General features: G+C 37.0%; 1 protein-coding gene across 3 annotated transcripts in view; it reads left to right on the top strand.

Moving 5' to 3' along the window:
• Positions 1-22,381, top strand: part of Paf-AHalpha (Platelet-activating factor acetylhydrolase alpha) — a 40,958-nt gene that overhangs the window by 5,715 nt on the left and 12,862 nt on the right. For all 3 annotated transcript variants that reach the window (XM_081728283.1, XM_081728282.1, XM_081728281.1), the window contains exons 2-3: positions 15,377-15,583; positions 20,285-20,407. In XM_081728283.1, coding sequence (XP_081584409.1) covers positions 15,446-15,583; positions 20,285-20,407 — 261 coding nt within the window. In that variant the 5' untranslated portion in view covers positions 15,377-15,445. The remainder of the gene's footprint in view (positions 1-15,376; positions 15,584-20,284; positions 20,408-22,381) is intronic.

Below are 22,381 nucleotides of genomic sequence, written 5' to 3'. Positions count from 1 at the left end.
GAAAAAATTGGGAAAATCTACACTTTTACCTTTCTTGGGCTCTGGCAACCTTGATAATCGTTGGGTACAGGGGGCACAAACGATACGTCGTTGGAAAGGGGGTTCCATAAGCTTTTCTACATATCATAGTCTTGCATGAACATAGGCACTGCAGAACCATGCTTGATTCCCTTACACATTTTTGTATCATCTGCAGAAGCTTAGATCCTGACGATAACCCCATCACACTTCAAGAAAAGGGAGCTGAAGGAGTGAACAATGCCAGTAAGGCTCGCGGTAGTAACATTCTCGCCGCTGCAGATATGGTGGTTCATGTCTCTTGTCGCAAACGTTACATTGATAAATATATATATATATATATATATATATATATATATATATTGCGATTGCCCTAAAAAGAAAAACGTAATCGCCGATTCAAAAACCAGTTACTCGCTCGTCGGATGGGTCCTTCAACAGCAACAGTGACTGTCTGTTTTGCGGCACGCCTGTCTTATTTGATGACCGTCACGTGTTGAAATCAGAAAATGTGCTAGTGAAAACACAAGCATTACCACACAGCATTTTAAAGTGTTGCAATGAACGAACCGATACCTGGTCACAAACTGTCCGAGGTCGAATTGAGTATTTCTTATCTGATCTTCATGCAGCAGATTGTGTCTATCACAGATCATGTAGTATCAACTTTCGAACTGGTAAAGCAATTCCTCAACAATACTGAACCAATAATCAATCAGTGTCAAAAAATTTCCGGGTTGGCCGACCTACAAATGATGAGAGAATCCGAGCATTTCAGCGCATCTGTAGTTATTTGGAAGAGCACGATGATGAGCAACTAACTGTGGGAGAACTTGTTACAAAAATGGGCACATTTCTTGAAGGGACTGATCACATTGCATATGACAGACGCATGAAGTGTCAACGAATGGAGTACGTCGGTGAAAAAATTATAATTTCTAGTGACAGTGGAAAAAACAACTTCATTACAGAAACTGCCGAGAAACTGCCAATCACATTCTACCGGCATATCGTGATTTACCACGGGAATATGATGAAGAAAAGGAAAAAATAGAATAATAGAAACCGTAGCTCGACTGATCAAAAGCGACATAAAATCCAAACTACAAACTGGAAGCGATACACATCCTTCACCCAGCGACTTGATCATTCAGGAATCCTTTCAGTACATTCCACCTAGCCTTCAACTATTCTGTGCCACACTTTTTGCCGAAAAGGACAATGAAACCAAAATAGCATCGATTGGCCAGTGTTTGATGCAAGCAGCCAGACCAAGAGCTATATTAGCTCCTCTGCAGTTAGGTGTTGCTGTGCAGCTGCACCACCACTATCGATTGAAACACCTGGTTGACACGCTGCATCACCTGGGATTTTGCTCTTCATACGCGGAAGTGCAGTGGTTTGAACGCTGTGCTACAAGTACATTTGGTAATCGTGTGGTCGAAATGTCAGCAGACCAGACTCTCCTCTTTGCAGCGGATAATGTAGACCATGATCTCCAAACGCTGAGTGGTTTAGGCACATTCCATGGTATGGGAATATTGGCGGCCATTACTCCATCCACTACCACCAGTCTAACCATTCTTCGGAAGCCCGTATCTGATGCTGATGTGAAGTCCCTTGCCAGTGTTTCCATTCATGCATACACTGAAGCCAGGGCTATTCTTGAAAAGGTCAACTGTGAACTGGTAACAGCATCATCACCGAACGAAAGCTCCCTGGATATTTTGTGGAAACTTTTCTGGCATTTTCCGTCACGCACACCAAACTGGTCAGGAATGATGCAGGCCATTCACGCAGATCCATCTCTTCATCATCCAGGGAAATTCACTGTTCTCTGCTTACCGATTATTGACCTCCATCCATCTAATATGTCATGCATCTTTTCCATTTTAGTGTACCTGAATAATCTTGCGAGAAAATATAAAGTCACACCAATCATCACCTTAGACCAACCACTGTTTCGGAAAACTTCACGTATCCTGCATGACAGAGCACATAACACCAGTATTAAGGACATGGTTGTCCTGTTGGGCTCATTTCATACTCTAATGAACCTTCTAGGAGCAATTGGTTCCCTGATGGAAGGTTCAGGCTTACGTGAAATCTTGCATGAGGTTTATGGAGAAAATTCGATTGTACATATATTAAGTGGCAAGTCCGTAGCAAGAGCCTTCCGTGCGCACATGATGGTTGACCTGGCATTAAGTGCATTGCTTGTGGAGAATGTTTTTCTGGAGACCGATAACGGAACACACAAAACTATCAACGATGCGTACTCTCTCTACCAGAGTCTGATGTCGAGTGAGATTACTGTAACGAGCTAGTGCTCCACCTCTTCTTCAAGTAGCCCGAGAAAAAATAGAAGAACGAAAGTCAGAACTTATTAACACATCAAAAACAAGTCAGTTGTGGCTTGCATACCAGCGCATGTTGGCTACAGCAAGGAAACTTCTGGCAGCAGACCGAACAGGAAGCTGGGAGGATCACCTTGATGCTGTAGCAGAGTACATTCCCATGTTCGCTGCAGCAGGACACTTCAATTATCTGAAGTCGACGTGCTTGTACCTGCAAACAATGTTAACGCTGCCATCGGTTAATCCAACAGTTCACGAAAGCTTTCAAAATGGGTTCGGAGTTATTAGAAGAAGCAACCGTTATTGGGCTGGGTTGTCCTCTGATCTAGTCATAGAGCAGGTTCTGATGAGATCGCTAAAATCCACTGGAGGTCTAACCCATGGGAGTGGAATGTCGGAGATGCAACGATCTTTGTGGGTGCTCTCAATGCCAGCATGCTCCGAGTACAATCTGGCGATGCAAACTCTTACTCACACAGCATATGTCACTAGCGAACAACATAAAGAAGCCGAAACGTCAAGAATGTCACGTGATATCAGCGACACACGTCGCATTCCTGCACGACTGCAGCCCATCTCACCATTTGACGGAGACAAATTGTTGAGAAACATTGCCACTGACATCACAGCGGATTCCTCGGTCAACGTCCATAATTTATTTTCAGTTGGGGAAGAGCTTGCGAAGAAACTATCTGGCAAAGACCTGTTCACTGTGAAGTGGAAACGTGCAGATAGTCAAAACTCTAGCATCCCCGAGTAGTGTTAAAATCAGCAGCGATCTCCGTCAATTCAAATCTTTTGTTTCAAAGACGGTTAGTTGTCGCTAATGCAGGCAGCACATCTTTAGAGGAGACCTTAGCGCATGAATTATGTGCCTACCCACCAGCTTTATTTGAGTCACCCAGCATGATGCGTAAGGCAGACAAAGCCCCACTGGCCCATGCGATACTAGAGTTCAGCAAGCAGCAGACCGCACAGTTTGAGGAAACGGAGCCAGACAATATTATGTATGCCTTAGACGGAGGATCTCTGTTACATAGACTACCATGATGTAAAGGCAGTTCGTACAACAATATCGCTGCATCATTTGCTTGAGTATACGGTTCGTAAATATGGCACATCAACCATCGTGTTTGATGGGTATGGAATTTGCTCACCATTGTTCATTGCAACTGTGCTACCGGGTGTGAAAGAACGTATTGTACTTGCAGAAAGCATGGCCTTCCATGTGCTATTGCTTGTGGTGTGTGCAAAGAAATTGAATGTTTTAACTATTTAAATGAATATGGTGAGGACAGTGTTACCGTAGGCGATGACGATGTAGATTTGTAATTTGCCTCCCAAAGTTTTTCGTCTTCCCATTCTTTTGCTTTAGAATATTTTTGCTTTACATATAGGTGTTATGTTTTTATAAAACGAATTGTCTTGTACACTGTATTATGGTATGACCTTCTATTTGCTATTGCTTATGGTGTGTGCCAGGAAACCGAATGTTTCAACTGTTTAAATGAATATGGTGAGGACAGTGGTAGTGTAGGCAATGACGATGTAGATGTGTAATTTGCCTTCCAAAGTCTTTCGTTATTCCCATTCTTTTGATCAAGAATATTTTTGTTTTATGTATAGTACGTATATTAAAGCGACCTTTGATTTAAAGAAAGAAACAAGATTTTTTCATGCGTAGAACGACTATCAGGGTTGCCAGAGCCCAAGAAAGGTAAAAGTGTAAGTTTTCCCAATTTTTTCAAGGTTTCTTCTTTTTCTACAGGTTGGGCACAGAGGGCACAAACGATACGTCGTTGTCAAGGGGGTTCCATAAGCTTTAAAACGCGGTATTCTTCATGTCTCTGTGACAATTAGGGAGGATGCTAGATCTAAGAAACAGAAGTTAGACCACAGTAAAAATATACAGAGTGACCCTCCTTGGTCCGCGGTTCCGAATTTTTATCTCCCTTACTGTTGAACCTACGTACTTCATTTTTTTATATTATTGTTACCAATGTCTGGTCTACGCGTGGGAATTTTTCTGCCGGCGTATAAAGACGCACAGTGTTGCCAGCGTCCAAAAAATATCAATTTAAAAAAAAAATCGACTTTCTTCTTTTCTTCTTCTTCTTCTTCTACAGGTTGGGCATCATGGGTAAAAAAGTCACTTCGTTGGAATTTGTGGTATATGAGCGTTTCAACGAGGTATCATTCATGTATCTGTGTCAATTAGGAGGGCTACTAGAGCCGCCAACGTAAAGGTCTACGATTTTTTCGAAAAACCATAGTCCGCCATTTTGAAACCGTTTTTGGGGGTGTTCCCGTGGTCCGATTTTGTCGGATTTTGGATATTTTCATCAGGTGAAGTACCTAAACAAAATACATGTGTAAAACTAAAGGTTGCAATTTTGCCGAGGTCAAACCGTATTTTGACTCGACTATTAAGGAAGAAGTACAGCAACATGTATCAAGAGAGACTTTTTTTTTTCACAAAAGTTACTGATATTTGGCAGGGATATATTTAAAAATATCAAAACTAGCTTCCGGCACGAAATACATATAAAATGCATAAATTTCACCTAAATCTAAACTTAAAAAAAAAACAAAAAAAAAAAAGATTCGGAAAGGGAATCGGATCTTTCGAAATACGCTCCTATTATCTGGGAACAAAAGAATTTTCGTCTTAAATATCCATGGTATTTTGCCGATCGAATAGTTAACGATTTACAAACCCTGTGTTACGAAGAGAGGCAAGCAGGATTTCCAAATTACCCGTTCAAAACTGAATTTTCCCTAATCATCCTCTGCATGACACAGGTTTTCATGCTGTGCTGTACATACATTTGAGTCTCATTGTATTATGATCATTATCTTCCATAATCGAAATAACAGAACAGAAACGGGATTTTACTTATTTTCACTTTATATAAATTTATTTCGGAGTTTGATTTAAATCAACGACTTATATTTTAAACAATCAAGAGATTTAAAATCAATTCACAATGATGTTAAATCAATTGAAGACATATTTTGAAACAGATATTACATATAATAAGTAAATTCAAACTTGATGAAAGTTAAATTTTTCAATAAAACTCTTCAGTCTCAATTCTTGTCAGAGTTACCTTCTTCAAAATTTACCTTGGGTTTCTTCGTTCGTATATAGTAAACTTGAAGCACATTTCACCTTCCAATATGTGATGTAGTTTTTCTACCTAAAACCGCATAATCCTGATATTTAGCGTCTCTTAATGTTAATTGCTGTCTAATACAAATGAGAGCTCATCATATTCCTTAATTTTGTACTTCAAGTGGGGTGTAAGAGTACAAACATGTAAGGGGAGTAGCTGCTCTCGAAATGATCTTGCTGGGATAAACAGATTGTAAGGTTAGACATATCATTTTAATTAAGAAAAATGTCCTGAATATTTTAAATACTTCAATCCCTCCTGCAAAATTACAAGATTCAGATTTTCCGACGATTTTTTTTAACTATCACTGGCACTGAAGAGGCAAAGAATATAATTTATATGGATCACAAAGTATCCTTCCTAATTCCTTAAAATTAGCTTAGCTTTGTGTGAGTAATTAAAAAGACGCGAAGTTAAGTTATAACACCCTTCTTAATCACTTAATGTTTGTAGATTTGTGATTTTGAAAGTGTTATTTAAACACGTTGAATACGTAACCAAATTAATTATTTGGTCTAGGAATTAATTCATGCGGGTGGACAAGAGATGGCGCAACGAACGGAGCGTCCCACAGTTCCGTGTATCCACACATGTGTTGCAAACCCCTGTCATCGCGTATCGTTCGTAGTATAGGGCAGTGGATTAAAGCGTCAACAACACCAGTTTGTAGTTAAGTGAACATGGCGCAATTTGTGCCTGATAAAGTGTTTTTGCGGGGTGTCCTGCTGCATTACTTTAACATGCAGAAAAGTGCGACTGAAAGTCATCGTATTTTGGTGGAAGTGTATGGTGACCATGCTCTAGCTGAGCGAACGTGTCAGAAGTGGTTTGCACGGTTTAGAAGTGGTGATTTCGGCTTGGCAGACCAAGAGCGACCTGGACAGCCAAAAAAATTTCAAGACGAAGAATTGACAGCATTGCTCGAGCAGGATTCGTGTCAAACGCAGGAACAACTTGCAGCAGCATTAGGCGTTGATCAAACAACAGTCTCCAAACGCTTGAAAGCCATGGGAATGATTCAAAAGATGTCACATTGGGTTCCACATGAATTGAAAGACAGAGACGTTGAAAGACGAAAAACCATTTGCGAATTGCTGCTTCAACGACAAAGCAGAAAGGGGTTTCTGCATCGAATTATTACGGGTGATGAGAAGTGGATCCATTACGAGAACCCTAAACGAAAAAAGGCCTGGGTGAAACCAGGTGAACCAGGTCCATCACAACCAAAACGAGATATTCACTGTGCAAAGGTTATGCTGTGCATATGGTGGGATATGAAAGGTGTGGTGTACTATGAGCTGCTGCAACCGGGTGAAACTATGAATGGAGAACGTTATCGACGACAATTAATGCGTTTGAAGCAAGCTCTGGCCAGAACACGACCAGAATGGGAGAACAGACATGATAAACTTATTGTTCAACATGATAACGCTCGCCCACATGTCGCAAAACCGGTCAAAACCTATTTAGAAAATGTCGGATGGGAAGTTTTACCCCACCCGCCGTATTCACCAGACGTTGCTCCTTCGGACTACTACTTGTTCGATTGCATGAACAACGATTTGATTCTCCAGCGGTTTACTTCTTCAGAAGATATCGAAACATGGGTCTCTGAGTGGATCGCTTCCAAGGATGAGGACTTCTTTCGCCACGGAATCCGTACATTGCCTGACAGATGGGCGAAAGTGGTGGCTAGCGATGGACAATATTTTTCTTAAGGTATTTATGTATTTTGTGTTTGTACTACAGCTTCAATGTGTGCGTACCAACCGCACGAATTAATTCCTAGACCAAATAGTTCTTGTTTCCGAGCGAGAGATTAGAAGTAAAAGCTGAGTAACTATAAAAGTTTGTAATAATAATAATAATAATAATAATAATAATAATAATAATAATAATAATAATAATGTTTGAAACAAAATAGAAAACAATCGATTCCCTTTTGTCAACATTTCTATGCTTCCTCTAACACGGTTATTTCTGTGGAAAATTACCAAATCTTGAAACTCACTATGGCCAGCTTTTTCTTAATACATACAGAATAACAACTAATAATCAATGTGGTGACGCATTCAGTTCTAATAAATTATATATTTTTCCATGAGATATTTTCAGTTTAATGTCCTACCAGGATTGGCTGGTTTAAACCAGCTGGCTTTTCAAAAAGGAAAAAAGTTTAAACTGAAAAAAGAACGAAAAATGTTTTAAATCGTGTGAACTTCATGATGACGTTTTCTCATATCAAACCATCTGCATTAGTTTTATCTCCTTTTCACCTTTGAATCAAGGCGTCCCATACTCAATTCTTGGTCGAACCACTACCCTTCTTTCAAATGTAAACCAGTAAGCTGTTGGCGTGGGAGACCCGGGTTCGATTCCCGGTGGGAGTTCATGTGGTTCGGATTCCACGTCTCATATAGCCCTGCTGCTGAAAGGGACGCTAAACTAAAATCAACTCAACTCAAATGTAAACCAAGTAGCGGTTCGGATGTTACTTTTAACGAGTTTTCTTCTTAATAACCTCGATATTACATAAGGATGTTAAGCCTAAACATACAAAACGAAACCAAACTGTATATTTCTGCTTGCCTGAATGTCTGTTATAAAGAAGCCGAGGTTGCTTAAATATATTGATAGAAATTGAGAAAATTTATCGACTGCCTACATATCCAACATTAGCTTCGATTAGACTTTGTTTTAATTTTATTGAATGATATCTACACACTAAATTTGTAATTTAATAGTTCAGTTGTAGCGTACTGATTATGATAACTTGACCTTAAAATTTTACATGCAAAGCAATAACAGCATTTTCCCAATGGCAAAGGCGGGAGTTTCCCGATTTATATATAATTGTATATAATGGTTTCACTTGTGCATCTGTTTATCATTTTGTCCTTCTGAAGTGACTTTTGATAATTGTTAACAAATATGTAAAGATCAGTATAACGTATTTTTATCAGGGGTTCTTCGCGAGTCAATCGGTAGACTCATCGCATTTGTGGTCAATTAGTCCCAATTTCGAGTCCAAATGGAGGACAATTTCTCTCAGATGTAAGCCGAGAAACGGCGTGGATTCTGAGATCTACGCTTATATGATCCCTTATATGAGATTTAAGCTTATATGATCCCTTCTAGCATAACCCCGTTGTTGCATAATAATACCAAGGTGAAACAAACTTATTTCTGTCCATATGTAATATAAATACATAGGGCAAATTAATTTAAAAAACGGTTGTTTTTTCGAAAGAAAAAAAAACATGGTTTTTGCCAACCCTGTGTCCTACAAATATGCCCTTTAGGCTTGAGACAAGTGATTAATGAAAGTGAATGGTAATGAAAGAATTGTGGAATGAGAATGTGGGCGGAAATGGGAGAACCCTGAAAAAACTCCGGGACAGGAACTCACTTAAACTAAGATCGAACCTGGAGCCTCCAGCATCAGAGGTAAGTGCTCTACCACTGAGCCACCGTGGTCCATATGACATTCTTCAATTAGATTATTAATGCATAAAGTGTTTTAGTCACATTAGATAGATATGCGCTTGAAAAACCTCGAATTTGAAATAAACATTGAGAAGGCACACTCAGACGTGACTAACTACCATGTCTACACGGTACGATAACCGAATTCAACCTTCTCCCCTTCGCAGTTATCAAAGTACTCCATACCAGCTCCCATTCCTTTGCCCTCAACATATGCTGGCAGTGCTAATGGTCCTCTCATCCAGATAGATCTCCTGACCTCAAATGAAAGTTTACCCTAGCTTTCAGAATTTCATCCTACCTTCCTCTCAGAAACCCCTCCCTTCGTAGTGCCATCCCCAGGAAATGTACATATCTTTTTTTTTTTTTCAAATAAGTTGCTAATCCTTATTTTTCGAGTACACCATAATATCAAATCTAACGGACGCAAGGCGATCACTGATGTCATCATCATTCGCCTCGCAAATAAAGGTTCCGCCACGATGGTCGCGAATTATTCAGACCATCAGTTTACACTATAGTTTTCCAATAGCATCACTTAAGACACCTGTGGAGAACTCCACCAATGATTTTCTCACTATGATTCAGTCCTATCTAGCCAACAATCGTTTACTTGAGATCCTATCTCAAATCACCATCTTACTTTCCAGAATTAAATTCAGTATTGCATTTAAAATCGACAAATCTGGCAACCTTAGAAGGTATGTATACAGTATTGATTGCATCTCCATTTTTCTCGACTGCCTACTCCCGTACCCACATCTAGACTCTCCCGTCACTCCTCAGAGAGACAAACTACTTTATATCCTGACTACTAGAGCAAATGAAATACATATTACAAATAAAATTAACACTACCATTTTTGTATTCCGAAGGAAATAATATTCCAATAATTCGAATGCGCTTGAAGCCATTCATTTTCAAGATGGCTTCCATCTTCAAGATGACCATCCATTTTCAAATATTGCACAGCGAAATGCGGTGCACTTATGATTTTTTTAAATACTGAATTGAGCTACTTTTGCAACAATATATATATGTATAGTTGTTTCTCCGTCAAGACAGAACGGTTCTCTTTGGATGTCATGTGTATTAGTAAACTTTCAGTATTAAACAGATCTCTTGAATGCCAAGCGGCATTACTCCAAAATTGAAATTTTACATGAGTGAAATTTGAAAATCAATATCTCATGAATAGACATCAGATTTTTATGCAAATATGCATAATATTGCATAAAAAATATATGCAAACATATGCATATATTTTGTTTGCATATATGCATCTGTTAGACTTGGTAGGTGTTTGTAACAACAATAATACAGCTCGAATTTGAGACTTAATAGCATATAAACACATACTTCAAAAGTTAAAGTATATATTAGTGTTTAAAAGCATATTCTATAAGTTTTATTTCAGACATATGCTTATACCATACAATAAATCCAGTTTTGGTTTGTATTTTCAATGTATTTACATGTCAGTGCAGCAGAATGGCTTTCTGTGTGGGACGATGGAAGAATGCCCAGTTTACGAATGATCAGTATTGTTAGCAATCGATCAGCAGAGCAAAGACACAATTGCTAATACTTTAAGACAAATCTGATAAATAGACCTATAGTAATTGGGACATTCCATGTCAAATCAACAAGTCATCAGACTTGACCATCTCAATTTTTTGTAAATATTGGTGCACAGGTTTGTTACATTGGGAAATGAAAAAATCCCAAATATTACTCCTCCCCTCCTAAAAATGTCGCCATACAGGGTGTTCAAAAATGTCATAAATGGGCATTTTTCCCTTACAGTGATTATCAAAAATTGTCATAAAATGGTTAATATGTGCACTAGAGACATGGAACAAACACAATTGAGAAGCTAAAAGATTGCTTTACAAGTTCTACTATATTGGCAAAACCTGTACAATAAAAAATAATACTTCAAAAATTCAAGGTAAAATTTGAATTTTGAATTTCGCACAGAAATGTCCCTGTGAATTTGTTCAAAATTGTCTAGATTGTAGTCTCATATGTGTACTAAAACACCACAAAGTTGCATTTTGGGTACTCAATGGGATCTGATTCAAAATTCAACATAAACCAAACATTGCACGATACTGACCATGTAAATATCTGGGTTCAGATGGATAACCATTTCCTTGTAGCTATTTACCTGCAGCAACGAAGGAATTTATATTCAACTTCATTTGTTTCTTGATGTATTCATTTGAATTTACACAATTATCCACCTTTCGAGTTATTTAGACAGGTATTACGTTTCCGAACATTATTCAATACAGGTCATCATTCTTGTTAATAAATATGGATATTTCTAAATTTATATTGGCAACATTGATACATGCTATTTTTATTTCTTTGTTTCAAGATTGCTGTTACAAACATGTGGAAAAGCATCACTGAAATGCGGAAAAAAAATTATTGACTAATTGTTTGTGCTAAAAGTGTGTGAAGTGATCGTGAATAGTGCCACAGTGTTTCATAAGACATTTGATACAAATAATGTGAAAGGGAGGGACACATTTCTTCCTTTCATAATAAATTCTTTTTCCTATTTCAATGAAGCACTTCCACATGTTTGTAACAGCAATCCTGAAACAAAGGAATGAAAATTGCATGTATCGATGTTGGCAATATAAAATTAGAAACATCCTTACTGACTAACAAGAATGACCTGTATTGAATACTGTTCGGAAAAGTAATACCTGTCTAAATAACTCGAAAGGTGGATAATTGTGTAAATTCAAATGAATACATCAAGAAACAAATGAAGTTGAATATAAATTCCTTCGTTGCTGCAGGTAAATAGCTACAAGGAAATGGTTATCCATCTGAACCCAGATATTTACATGGTCAGTATCGTGCAATGTTTGGTTTATGTTGAATTTTGAATCAGATCCCATTGAGTACCCAAAATGCAACTTTGTGGTGTTTTAGTACACATATGAGACTACAATCTAGACAATTTTGAACAAATTCACAGGGACATTTCTGTGCGAAATTCAAAATTCAAATTTTACCTTGAATTTTTGAAGTATTATTTTTTATTGTACAGGTTTTGCCAATATAGTAGAACTTGTAAAGCAATCTTTTAGCTTCTCAGTTGTGTTTGTTCCATGTCTCTAGTGCACATATTAACCATTTGATGACAATTTTTGATAATCACTGTAACGGAAAAATTCTTTGAAATTTTTTAACACCCTGTATGGGAACACTTTCAGAAGGAGAGGGGTAGGTACACCAATTTGTGCAAAACTCTAAGATGATCAGGTCAGATTTTGCCATTTCATTGGTTGATTTCACATGAAATGCCCCAATATCGTGTCAACATCAATTCAGGAACAAGAGATGCAAGGAATGCTGCTCAGTGAAAGCTTAGCTCTAGTTGATGAAGTGCAGCAGGAGCTCCAGTCAGTTCCTGGTAAATTCGGGTGCTCTGTGGAAAAGAAATTGATGGGTATTTTTGCCAGAAACTCCGACTACAAAACAACTGAAGCAATGGAAAAATACCTTCAAAGGTTGGATTTTAATTTGCCAGAAAATATAGATACTACACTTGCTTCTGTCTATAGATATTATCCAGTAACATCTGTTGATATTCAAGAGATGCTACAGTCACAAATTGACACAAAAAATATAGAGAAGCTTCTCCTGATACACTGTAAGGGTAATTACGAGAAGGAGTAAATCCTTAAAAACCTTTTTTTTTATTTTATATTGTTTATTATTGGTTTTTGTAGAGTGGAAATATGTAGAAAAATGAATCTGGTATTGTTTCGTGTAAAGTAAATGCACTCTAAAATACAATTATGAAGAAAAACGAGTTCATGTTCTCATAAACTGTAAATACTATAAAAATAAATTCTGAGGAGAAGTTCCTGCAAGCAAAGTACACTTTCGATGTTTTCGACAGCATTTCACCTACAAAACTTTGTCACAACTTTGCTGCATGTTTTAAAATTTTCTCTTTCGTTGCACTCTTAGTGCATATTTTAACATATTTGACAACATAGTTGCATGTATTTCATGAATTTTAAGTGCACAAAAAGTGAATTTTAAGACAATTTTAAATGTCTACTCATGAACAATTCATATTTCTGTTATGTATGCAACCGAAACAATAACTGTCGTTTATGATTTTATAATTTACTGTTTATAAAAATCTTTTTATAAAGGTATCCATCTATAGAAATGAATGAAAGCATTAGTTCATTTTTTGGAATTAGGCCACTTGGCATCCAAGCACTCTAAATATCCCATCGTTCGAAAATCCAGCCTTTTCCGTTTAGGTGTAGTTCAGGTTCTTAATAGCACAACCTAATCCACTATAGACTAGAGACAGAACACACAGTTGACGACAAGTGTACCTTGCATTTTGACATATTGCACCTCTGAGACGCAATACCCCATCGTGCGTTTCGGGAACAAGATCGCTAGCAAAAAACACGTATTTTACTAGTACTGTACTCTCTTTTCTGTCTTTTCATACTTGTTTCAAGCACTTAAGGAGATCATAAATAACGCATCTAGTTGTTACATAGCTTAGTCCAGAAATATTATGTTTGCTAAGCCCTCTTATTTTTCAATAGAAAATGGGAGGAAGAAAAATATTGTTTGGTTTACAATTTTTAGAAAAATGAGCAAGGAAACTGGACTCGAGTACCATTTGGCTATAATAGCAATTAGGAAATAAATATTTGTGTGAAACCAACTTATTATAGTGTGTCTTTATCGTAAAATTGAAGGTTCACTTCGTAGACTGCATAACTCAAACTCTCCTCCTTTTCATTATCATTATTGTTTTTGATGTACAAAAAGTGTTTAATTTTCCTATCCATATAAAACTATAAAATGTAATAAATTCCCTACACTGCTGAAATGCGATACACAAAAGTTACAAATTGCTACGGAAATGTAAATTTGTTTATCAATTTGCGACTCAAAAACCAACATTAAAATAAAATAAAATAAAATAAAACACTGATAGGTATGTATACTCTTTTTCAGTGCATTTTTAAAAAAATATTCTTTAATTCTTTTTACGATTATTATTCAACTCTTTTTTTTTAATTAATCCTTTTCTATTGTTTTACATATAAAGTTTCTCTTTATTTATTATTATTCTTATTCCTACACTCGTATGATCAAACTATCCCATTAGTTTTAGTTTCTATCAGGGTTGGCAAAAACCGTGGTTTTTATTGAAAAGAACCAAAAGATCTTTTTTGGGGGTTTAAACCAGGTCTTTTTTGGTTTAAATAATTTGCACCATGCATTTACATCATGTATGGATAGAAATAAGTTTCTTTCGCCTTGGTGTTATTATGCAGCAACCGGGTTATGCTGGAAGGGGTCACATAAGCTGAAAGCGGAAACCAAACCGCTTCTCGGCTTACATCCGAGAGAAATTGTCCTCAATTTAAACTCGAAACCGGGATTATTTGCCACAAATGCGATACGTCTACCGACTTACTCACGATGGCCTCCTGATTGAAAATATGTTGTGCTGATCTTTACATACTCGTTAATATAATTGTCAAGAGTCATTTCAGAAGGACAAAAAGATAAACAGTTGCACAAGTGAAACCATTGTATAGAATTACATATGGACAATTTCAAAATACTGCAGAGTACAGAACTAATTTAGTCCAAGTTAGTTCACTACGACTTTTATTAGTCCAAGTTAAAAAAAATACAAGGACTTAATTTGCATATCAGTAAGAAAAGTGAATAAAAATACGAATTATTTGAGTCCACTTTGTTTCTGACCCATTTATACATAAATAGATTCACAAGATGCTTCAGATTTCAATAAGTGTCTCTCGTGTTTCACCCCCCAACCCCACCCCCAAAAAAAGTACTGCATTTCGGTGTATTTTATTAATAGTAAACATTATTAAAACGAAAAAAAAAATAGAATTTTTCTTTGATTGTATTTGCATAACAAATAATAACGAACTATAAAGAAATCACAAAAGAAAAATTCATAAACTGATAAAAAAAAGTTGCTTTTGTAGTATAATCTTTTTGAGTAATGAATGGGGAATTTAGATCTGAATATAATACGAAGAATAATATACGGCAGTGAAACGTGGTAACCCACAAATGTGTGTTTTGGTTTAAACCAGTCAACCCTGGTTTCTATACACTCGGCCTAGTAACACTATCACGTAACTATACTCCAACTGGGTGTTTCATTATTTTTCTTTGATGCTGTTCTCTTCTACGTTTTTCCTTCCTTATATGATGAATCGTTTACCGAAAGAACTTCTTTAATGCTGTATGATATCATATATGTATAATTATAATTTTTATATTTTCCAGCATAATCGCTTTGTAGCAGAAACTAAAGAGAAAGAACCTGATGTCCTGTTTATCGGAGACTCCTTGGTTATGCATCTTGCTCATACAGATATGTGGATAAAATTTTTTGCTCCAATGCACGCGCTTAGCTTTGGAATTGGTGGTGACCAAACTCAGCATGTGTTATGGAGGGTTCAAAATGGTGAACTGGAACATATAAATCCAAAGGTAGGTTTTCGTTTTCATTTTTTACTTCTTTCGTTCGGTAGATTGTGATAAGTTTCTATGTGATGAAGGTAAAAGAAAGTATTGATAGCTAGAATACTTTGTTCAGTTTTAAAATTGAGTTCTTTCTGGTGATTTTTTTTCCCCCTTCGTCTTCTCTTCTCTTGTGAAACACAGGGTACGAAAGGCTCCAAGTTGTTTTCATTATTTCTAGAAAGGACATGAACATAAACATGAATTATATGTGATAGATCGCGAAAATAACCTATCTCGTATCATACCAACCCTTCTGTACTTGTGAATTCATGATAATCAAGAGTGATAAATATACGACTGGACCGGAAGTCGAAACCGAGGGTCGATGCGTTTATCACTACACTACTCGGCTCTTTTCCTTCCCTTAACGGCTTTACAATGTCAGTCGTGAGTCGATACTTAGCCATTTAAATTACACGAACTGTGCCACAGCTCTTCTAGAACTTGGAAACCCAGTATCTATATTACTGACACGTCTGATGGTTGAACTATATATAATATGAAGGAAATATCAGATTTTATATATATAATATTAATTAATTTATCATATTTATTAACCATACAGAAGTGTTCTGTAATGTAGACAGTGAGTTATCCTAGCATAACATGAATCATGTATAGTTTATGCGGATCTGAAGAGTTGAGCACCGATTTCAAGAGTGATAGACTATATAACTGTTCAGGGAACGGACTGGTTCGACTCTCGGTCGAGTCATGCGTTTTTACTCTGTATATCAGGAATATATGAACTTTGTTGATTAGTGAAAATTTGACACTGCTGAAAATAGATTTCCAGCAGAGAGATAAATTTCCAAGTTTCAACTCAACCTCTGATCACAATCATTCAAACATACTCTTTTTGCCAAGTATCGCATTGTAATCTCAGCCAACTATGCCGTAGCTTCAAGTTAGTGCAGAATAGGTACGGGATTCAACGAGTAGTTAAGAAACTATATATTCTTCTGGAATAAGAGAACTCAAAGAGCAGTATTGTAAACCCAGCTAGCAACGTTTAACGGTCAGTCGTGTTTCGCTTGGCGCAACAGTGAAAAGACATTGTGAAATAAACCCCAACGAAATCTGTATCAAGTCATAATAGAAGCAGATGTTCCTTTCGCATAGTTTCACGGCAGTAATGTAATCAAAAAGGCGTTTTCATTATTATAGAAGAATACTTCCACCATAGTGTTGCTGTAGTAAAGCGCGTCTAGTTGAAAATATACCAATAGGAAATGAAAATAACTCATTGCTTATAGTATCCGCGAGGTACTAATAGGATCGTTCAGTTTCGTTTTCTTGGGAGAGGAAATCAGCGAGTTTTATTAGCAATAGGCGGAAGATCATATCACTAGAGCACATGCTTTCCGAATTTGTTTACAATTTATGAAAATGGCGTAGATCAGAAAGTGAGTGCGGTTTTAAGTTTGTTCCATTCAAGTTCCCTGTAGCCGTACAGAGAAATTTTAGACAACAGTATGGACAGCAATCAGTAGGCCGTCATTATCTTATTTTGTGACGTAAACATTTGCTGGAAACTGGTTCTGTGTTGAGGAAGAAAGGCAGTTGTACGTAACCAATGAGTGAGAAAAAAGTGAAGTAGGCCTTTCAGAAAGCTTTTTAGCAAAGCCCACGCAAATCAGTGAGATGTATGAGTACATAACGTCAAATCCCACGATAATGTATCATATGGATACATATTCCAACTAGACAAGGCCCCACAGCTTTATGCCCTTAATGTGAGATTTAGTAGCTAACCATTTCTAAAACAATTGCATGGCCATGTGTAGCGTAGCGTACATATCTTGTCTCTGCGTCTATTCTTTAATTTGCTACATACATCGTCTGGTCCTTGTGTATCTGTAATATTCCTATCAAATACCGGTAAATTAATAACGTAAGAGCCATTTGTTGGTTTCTATGCTAGCACAACTCGTTCTTGCCAGTGTGGATTGAGTTAAATTCACACCTATAGAGGAACTGATATGTTAAAAATCGCTTGTTTCTTCCATATATTGATATAGTTGAGTAAGTACTTTAAGAGTGCAGAATAGTTTACTGGTTATCGAACCGCAGGTCTTGTTGCCCTGTTTTAAACAACTTTATTGTGTAACCTATTTCCTCGTCTCTCTTCATTCCCGAATTCGACTTTGGTTTAAGATATTCTCGTGCTAGTTAAGTGGAGGCGATGACTGCCGAGAGACGAAATTGCAGGTAGAAATAACGACTACCAACCGATCCTTAAAGAGAGTGGATGGTGTCATGTTTCAGTTTTTGAAATGCACTTCACGATGTTGCTAACTGATTTCACTTCTACATGAATGTAAGACACATTACATGGATTTAGGTAATAAAAACTGCGTTGACTAATTAAAGAGGTTTGTGAGTTGTTACTATTAACGAGTATACGAGGTGTGGCAATTAAATAATGAGACTGCCCAACTCCTGTTGCGCAGGATCGTGGAGGGGGGGAAGGGGGGTAGCTAATGATGTGTTGATCTTGAACCTTCATGAGCAGCCACTGTTTCATGATTCTGAAAGCTTTTCTTTTCTTTGCAGACTTGCATGAAGAGGACAGTGTTCTTTAGTAGTGCCGGAATCATGGTGAACAGTAAAGTTGAGCAGCGCATTAACATCAAATTTCTGGTAAAATTAAACAAAACACCGACGGAATGTTGTGCAATGTTAAAAGAGGTGTATGGTGATAATGCTATATCACGTGCGAGTGTTTTCGAATGGCACAAACGATTTTGAGAAGGTAGGGAGGTGGTTGAAGATGATGAACGACCCTTCGAGTTCAAGAATGGACGAAAATGTTCAAAAAAATTAATGAACTTATGCAGAAATATAAACGTCTGAGCATTCGGATGATCGCAGACATGACGAACATTAACAAAGAGACAGTAAGACAAATTTTGCACGACAATTTAAACATGATAAAAGTTTGTGCAAAAATTGTCCCGAAAAACCTCTCTCAGGAACAAAAAGACATTCGAGAGACCATTTGCTGTGACGTCATGGAACGACTCAAAGCAGATTTGCTAACTCATGTCATCACCTATGATGAAACATGGATTTTCCAGTATGACCCCGAGACTAAGCGTCAATCCATGCACTGGAAGACTCCCACATTGCCAAGAATGAAAAAATCACGAATGAGCAAGTCGAAAGTGAAGGCAATGCTCTTTTTTTTTTCTCGTTATCAGGGATATCATCATGATTGAATGGGTGCCTCAGGGTCAAACGGTGAATCAGACCTACTACAAAGAAGTCCTAATCAAGCTGAGGGAAAGAATAAGGAAGAAAAGACCGGGTTTGTGGAAGAACGATGCATGGATCCTCCACCAAGACAATGCGTCTGCCCATAATGCCCTTTCTGTGAAACAGTTTTTAGCAGCCAAGCGGATTCCTGTGCTCGACCATCCTCCGTATTCCCCAGACCTGGCTCCCTATGACTTTTATCTATTCTCAAAAGTGAAAAGTACATTGAAGGAAACACATTTTCAGTCTGTGGAAGAGGTGAAACGAAAAACGGCAGAGTTGTTGAACAGGGTGACATCTGATGACTTAAAGCATTGCTTTGAACAATGGGAAGCACGTATGCAGCGGTGCATAGATAGGGGAAGGGAGTATGTTGAAGGGGATAACAGTCAATTGTAACTTTCTGTGCAATACATCACATTTATGACACAGTCTCGTTATTTAATTGCCACATCTCGTATGACAAATACACTAAAACTTGTTATATTGAATTAAAATTCTGCTTGTTATCAGATTCTGTCAGGTGTTATTAATAGTGGAAAATAATCAAAACGACAAAAATAATTTTTATTTCTTGTTTGACGCGCTAGTTAGTGAAGTCAAGATTTGGTCATTCTTAAAAGTTTCTGCACTTTTGAACCAATAATTACTAATTAATGTATCTCCACTACAAATGTTTAATATTAGTATTCGAAAAATAACTATGCACAACAAAGCTGTCAGAGGAAGCTTCGATGGAAATTTTCTTTAGTTTACGGAAAGTTTTTTTTTTAGAATTCTAACCTAAAATATTTCTTTCAAAGAAACTAACTGATTATTTCTAAGTTCGTGTAATCAGCTGCATTTCTGTCAGTTTTGTAGTCTTGTCTTGTTTGTATATCGAATGTACTTAGTACTCAAACTAGTCCCAGCTGCATCCTCATTATCGTAAACTTGCATCCGCTTATGAGTTCAGTACTTTTGACGCTCTACTACTCGTGCACTATTCGTTTTGCATAAGTCTATGTATTTCGTGAATTAATAAATTGTAAAAGGCAGATTTTTTTAAAAAAATTTTGTTGAAAGCTCCTCTGGTGGAAGAATGACCTGTTTCACTCCTCCATATAAATTTATGCATTATATGAACGCTTGTTTCATCGATTATCTATGGTTTGAACTTCTTTTCTATAAAGTATGCCAAACCTTGCCTAATTTGCTGTTTAAAATTTGTAGAATCATACATTGTTACTTCTTTTTGGAAACTGCGTTATTCTGAGAAATTTATAAATGTGAAATGCGCCCTTATTCCATCAGCCTTTCAGTTAGGTATAGGCGTAAAATGTGTATATATTGGTGTAAGAACATAGAAGTTTTTGTATCTAAACACTGAAGGATATGACTTCAGTCGTCTTATATTGATTTTTCTTTCAGGTTGTAGTTCTCTTTGTGGGTACTAATAACTATGGCCACACTCCAGAACAGATTGCTGATGGTATCCACGAGATAATTAAAGTAATACGAGAAAAACAGCCGCAGGCATATATTGTTGTCCCCGTAAGTACTTATATTAAGATTGTTTTGAATTAATTGGAGAAACCGGATTTTGATTAATGATACATTATATTAGCCCTTCCCGCAAAATTTCTGTAGTATTTTTATCGTACGAAATAAAAGGCGAGAACATAAAGGAAGACGTACCTTGGAAATCAGAAGTAGTCTGCATCAGCAGCATTAACCTGTTTTATATCCTTATATTCTTGGAGAGCATCGCATTGTAATAGAACTCAGTGATAGTGAATGAAAGCATTAAACATGTGGAATTTTGACAAGCAAATAGGCGCTTAAAAAACTAGGTGTTAATATGTAACTCCAAATAGTAAACATCTAATGTATAACAAAACTGATCCAATGGTTTTAAGTCACGTACAATGTTCAAATAATCTGGTAACATACCTGATCGGTTTCTGTAGAGAGTATCTTCTACAGATATATATAAAGGAAGAAGAATGAAATGATTTACAAGTGTATCTAATTAGTGCATTATTTATAGCATGTTATCATTTCTTATAGCAGTACAAAGTTTTTCAGCGATTGAATCATCTCACCAAGGATTCGGAACTCTCGTCTTAACAGAGGGTTATCTAGTGAATGGAACTAATGGTAATCTGACGATCAATGTTCGGGTAAGAGGGGTGTATTAGCATTTCCATATCACGGATGACCGTAACAGGAAGTGGCTTCATGTTGTCTTGAAGCAGAAACTATGATTCGATTCCTAATTTGTAATGCACATGTTTCAATTGCTGCGAGTGATGAATTGTATCGATCGTAGGTGATAGCAGTTCGCACTCCAGATATAAACTAATTATAATCTGCTATTGATGGAGTAGTGGTTTAGTTTGTTCAGGGGTGCCTGCAGATGAATTTTAGGGCGTAGATTCCGCCCATGAGAATATTTAGAGGAAAGTCATTTTTAATTGAAAATAGTACAATCAGATTGGAGGACGGTAAATTTGGGGGTTGCGCTCAAGCCCTTGGAGGGAAGTGCAGTCTTGAGTTTGGGAGTGGGTTCATGTGGTACAAACCATCGTGGAGTATCTTAAAAATAATAATAATAATAATAATAATGATAATAATAATAATAAATACCTAGATTACACTATCTGGAACGGATTCTTTCGCAGGCATATGCTTGTGTCGCTTTCTAAGCCGCGCTTAAAATGTGTGTCACTTATCGTTTTATTGTGTATCGTTTTCCAAGCCAGCAAAGGTGTTGGCAAATGATTTTTGCACTGCAATTGAACACTTCTCCAGTTTCTCATGTGTTTAGCCATTATGGGCTTTACTGGCTGCCTAAAATGTCTCGATTGCCTTGTGAACATTTCATGTCTGTTGCGCCCTGAAAGATTTCATCGGTAGGCACTTAATGAAATGAAACAGAACTACTTAAATTTTTGATGTAAATCATTTATTATAAGCATAGTAGGGTGTGATTACATGGTCACGCTAATCTTGTATGAGTACAAGTGCAAGTATAAAAATTAATTTTATTGAGTGTTTAAATCCTGCTGTATTCTTTTCACTAATGCAAAATGTACGGACAAAGTTTGAGACATATGTTCATACTTCACAAGTGGAAACTGTTATTAAGAAAGAACCCTTCATTTATTTACATTATATCTAATGTATTTCTTAGCTTCAGATGCTTTATGCAGTATGATAGGGAAGGAAACACGGAACACACAAACAACTTTACGTTTTTTGCATTGTGTACGGCCAACTCTGTTACAAGTCTCGATTACACATAATCTTTTTCCACTTTTCCACAAGAGGAAAATGTGCATGATTATTAAGGGACAAACTTATCGGGGAAGAGCAGTACGAAGAACACCTTGTCTTAGGTGCCACTGGCTCTGCTTTACCCCAGTAAATCCGTTCCGTATTTATCCAGATGTTTTATGTTTATCTTGTTTTTATCCTTTATAAACAAAGCTCTAGGGGAGATGCGAAAGCTAGGTATAGGAAGTA

Source organism: Thermobia domestica, chromosome 10 (genome assembly GCF_964235325.1).
Source record: "Thermobia domestica chromosome 10, izTheDome1.hap1.1, whole genome shotgun sequence".
NCBI classification, from domain to species: Eukaryota; Metazoa; Arthropoda; class Insecta; order Zygentoma; family Lepismatidae; genus Thermobia; species Thermobia domestica.
Note: the sequence above shows the minus strand (reverse complement) of the source record. Positions and strands in the feature narration are given on the sequence as shown.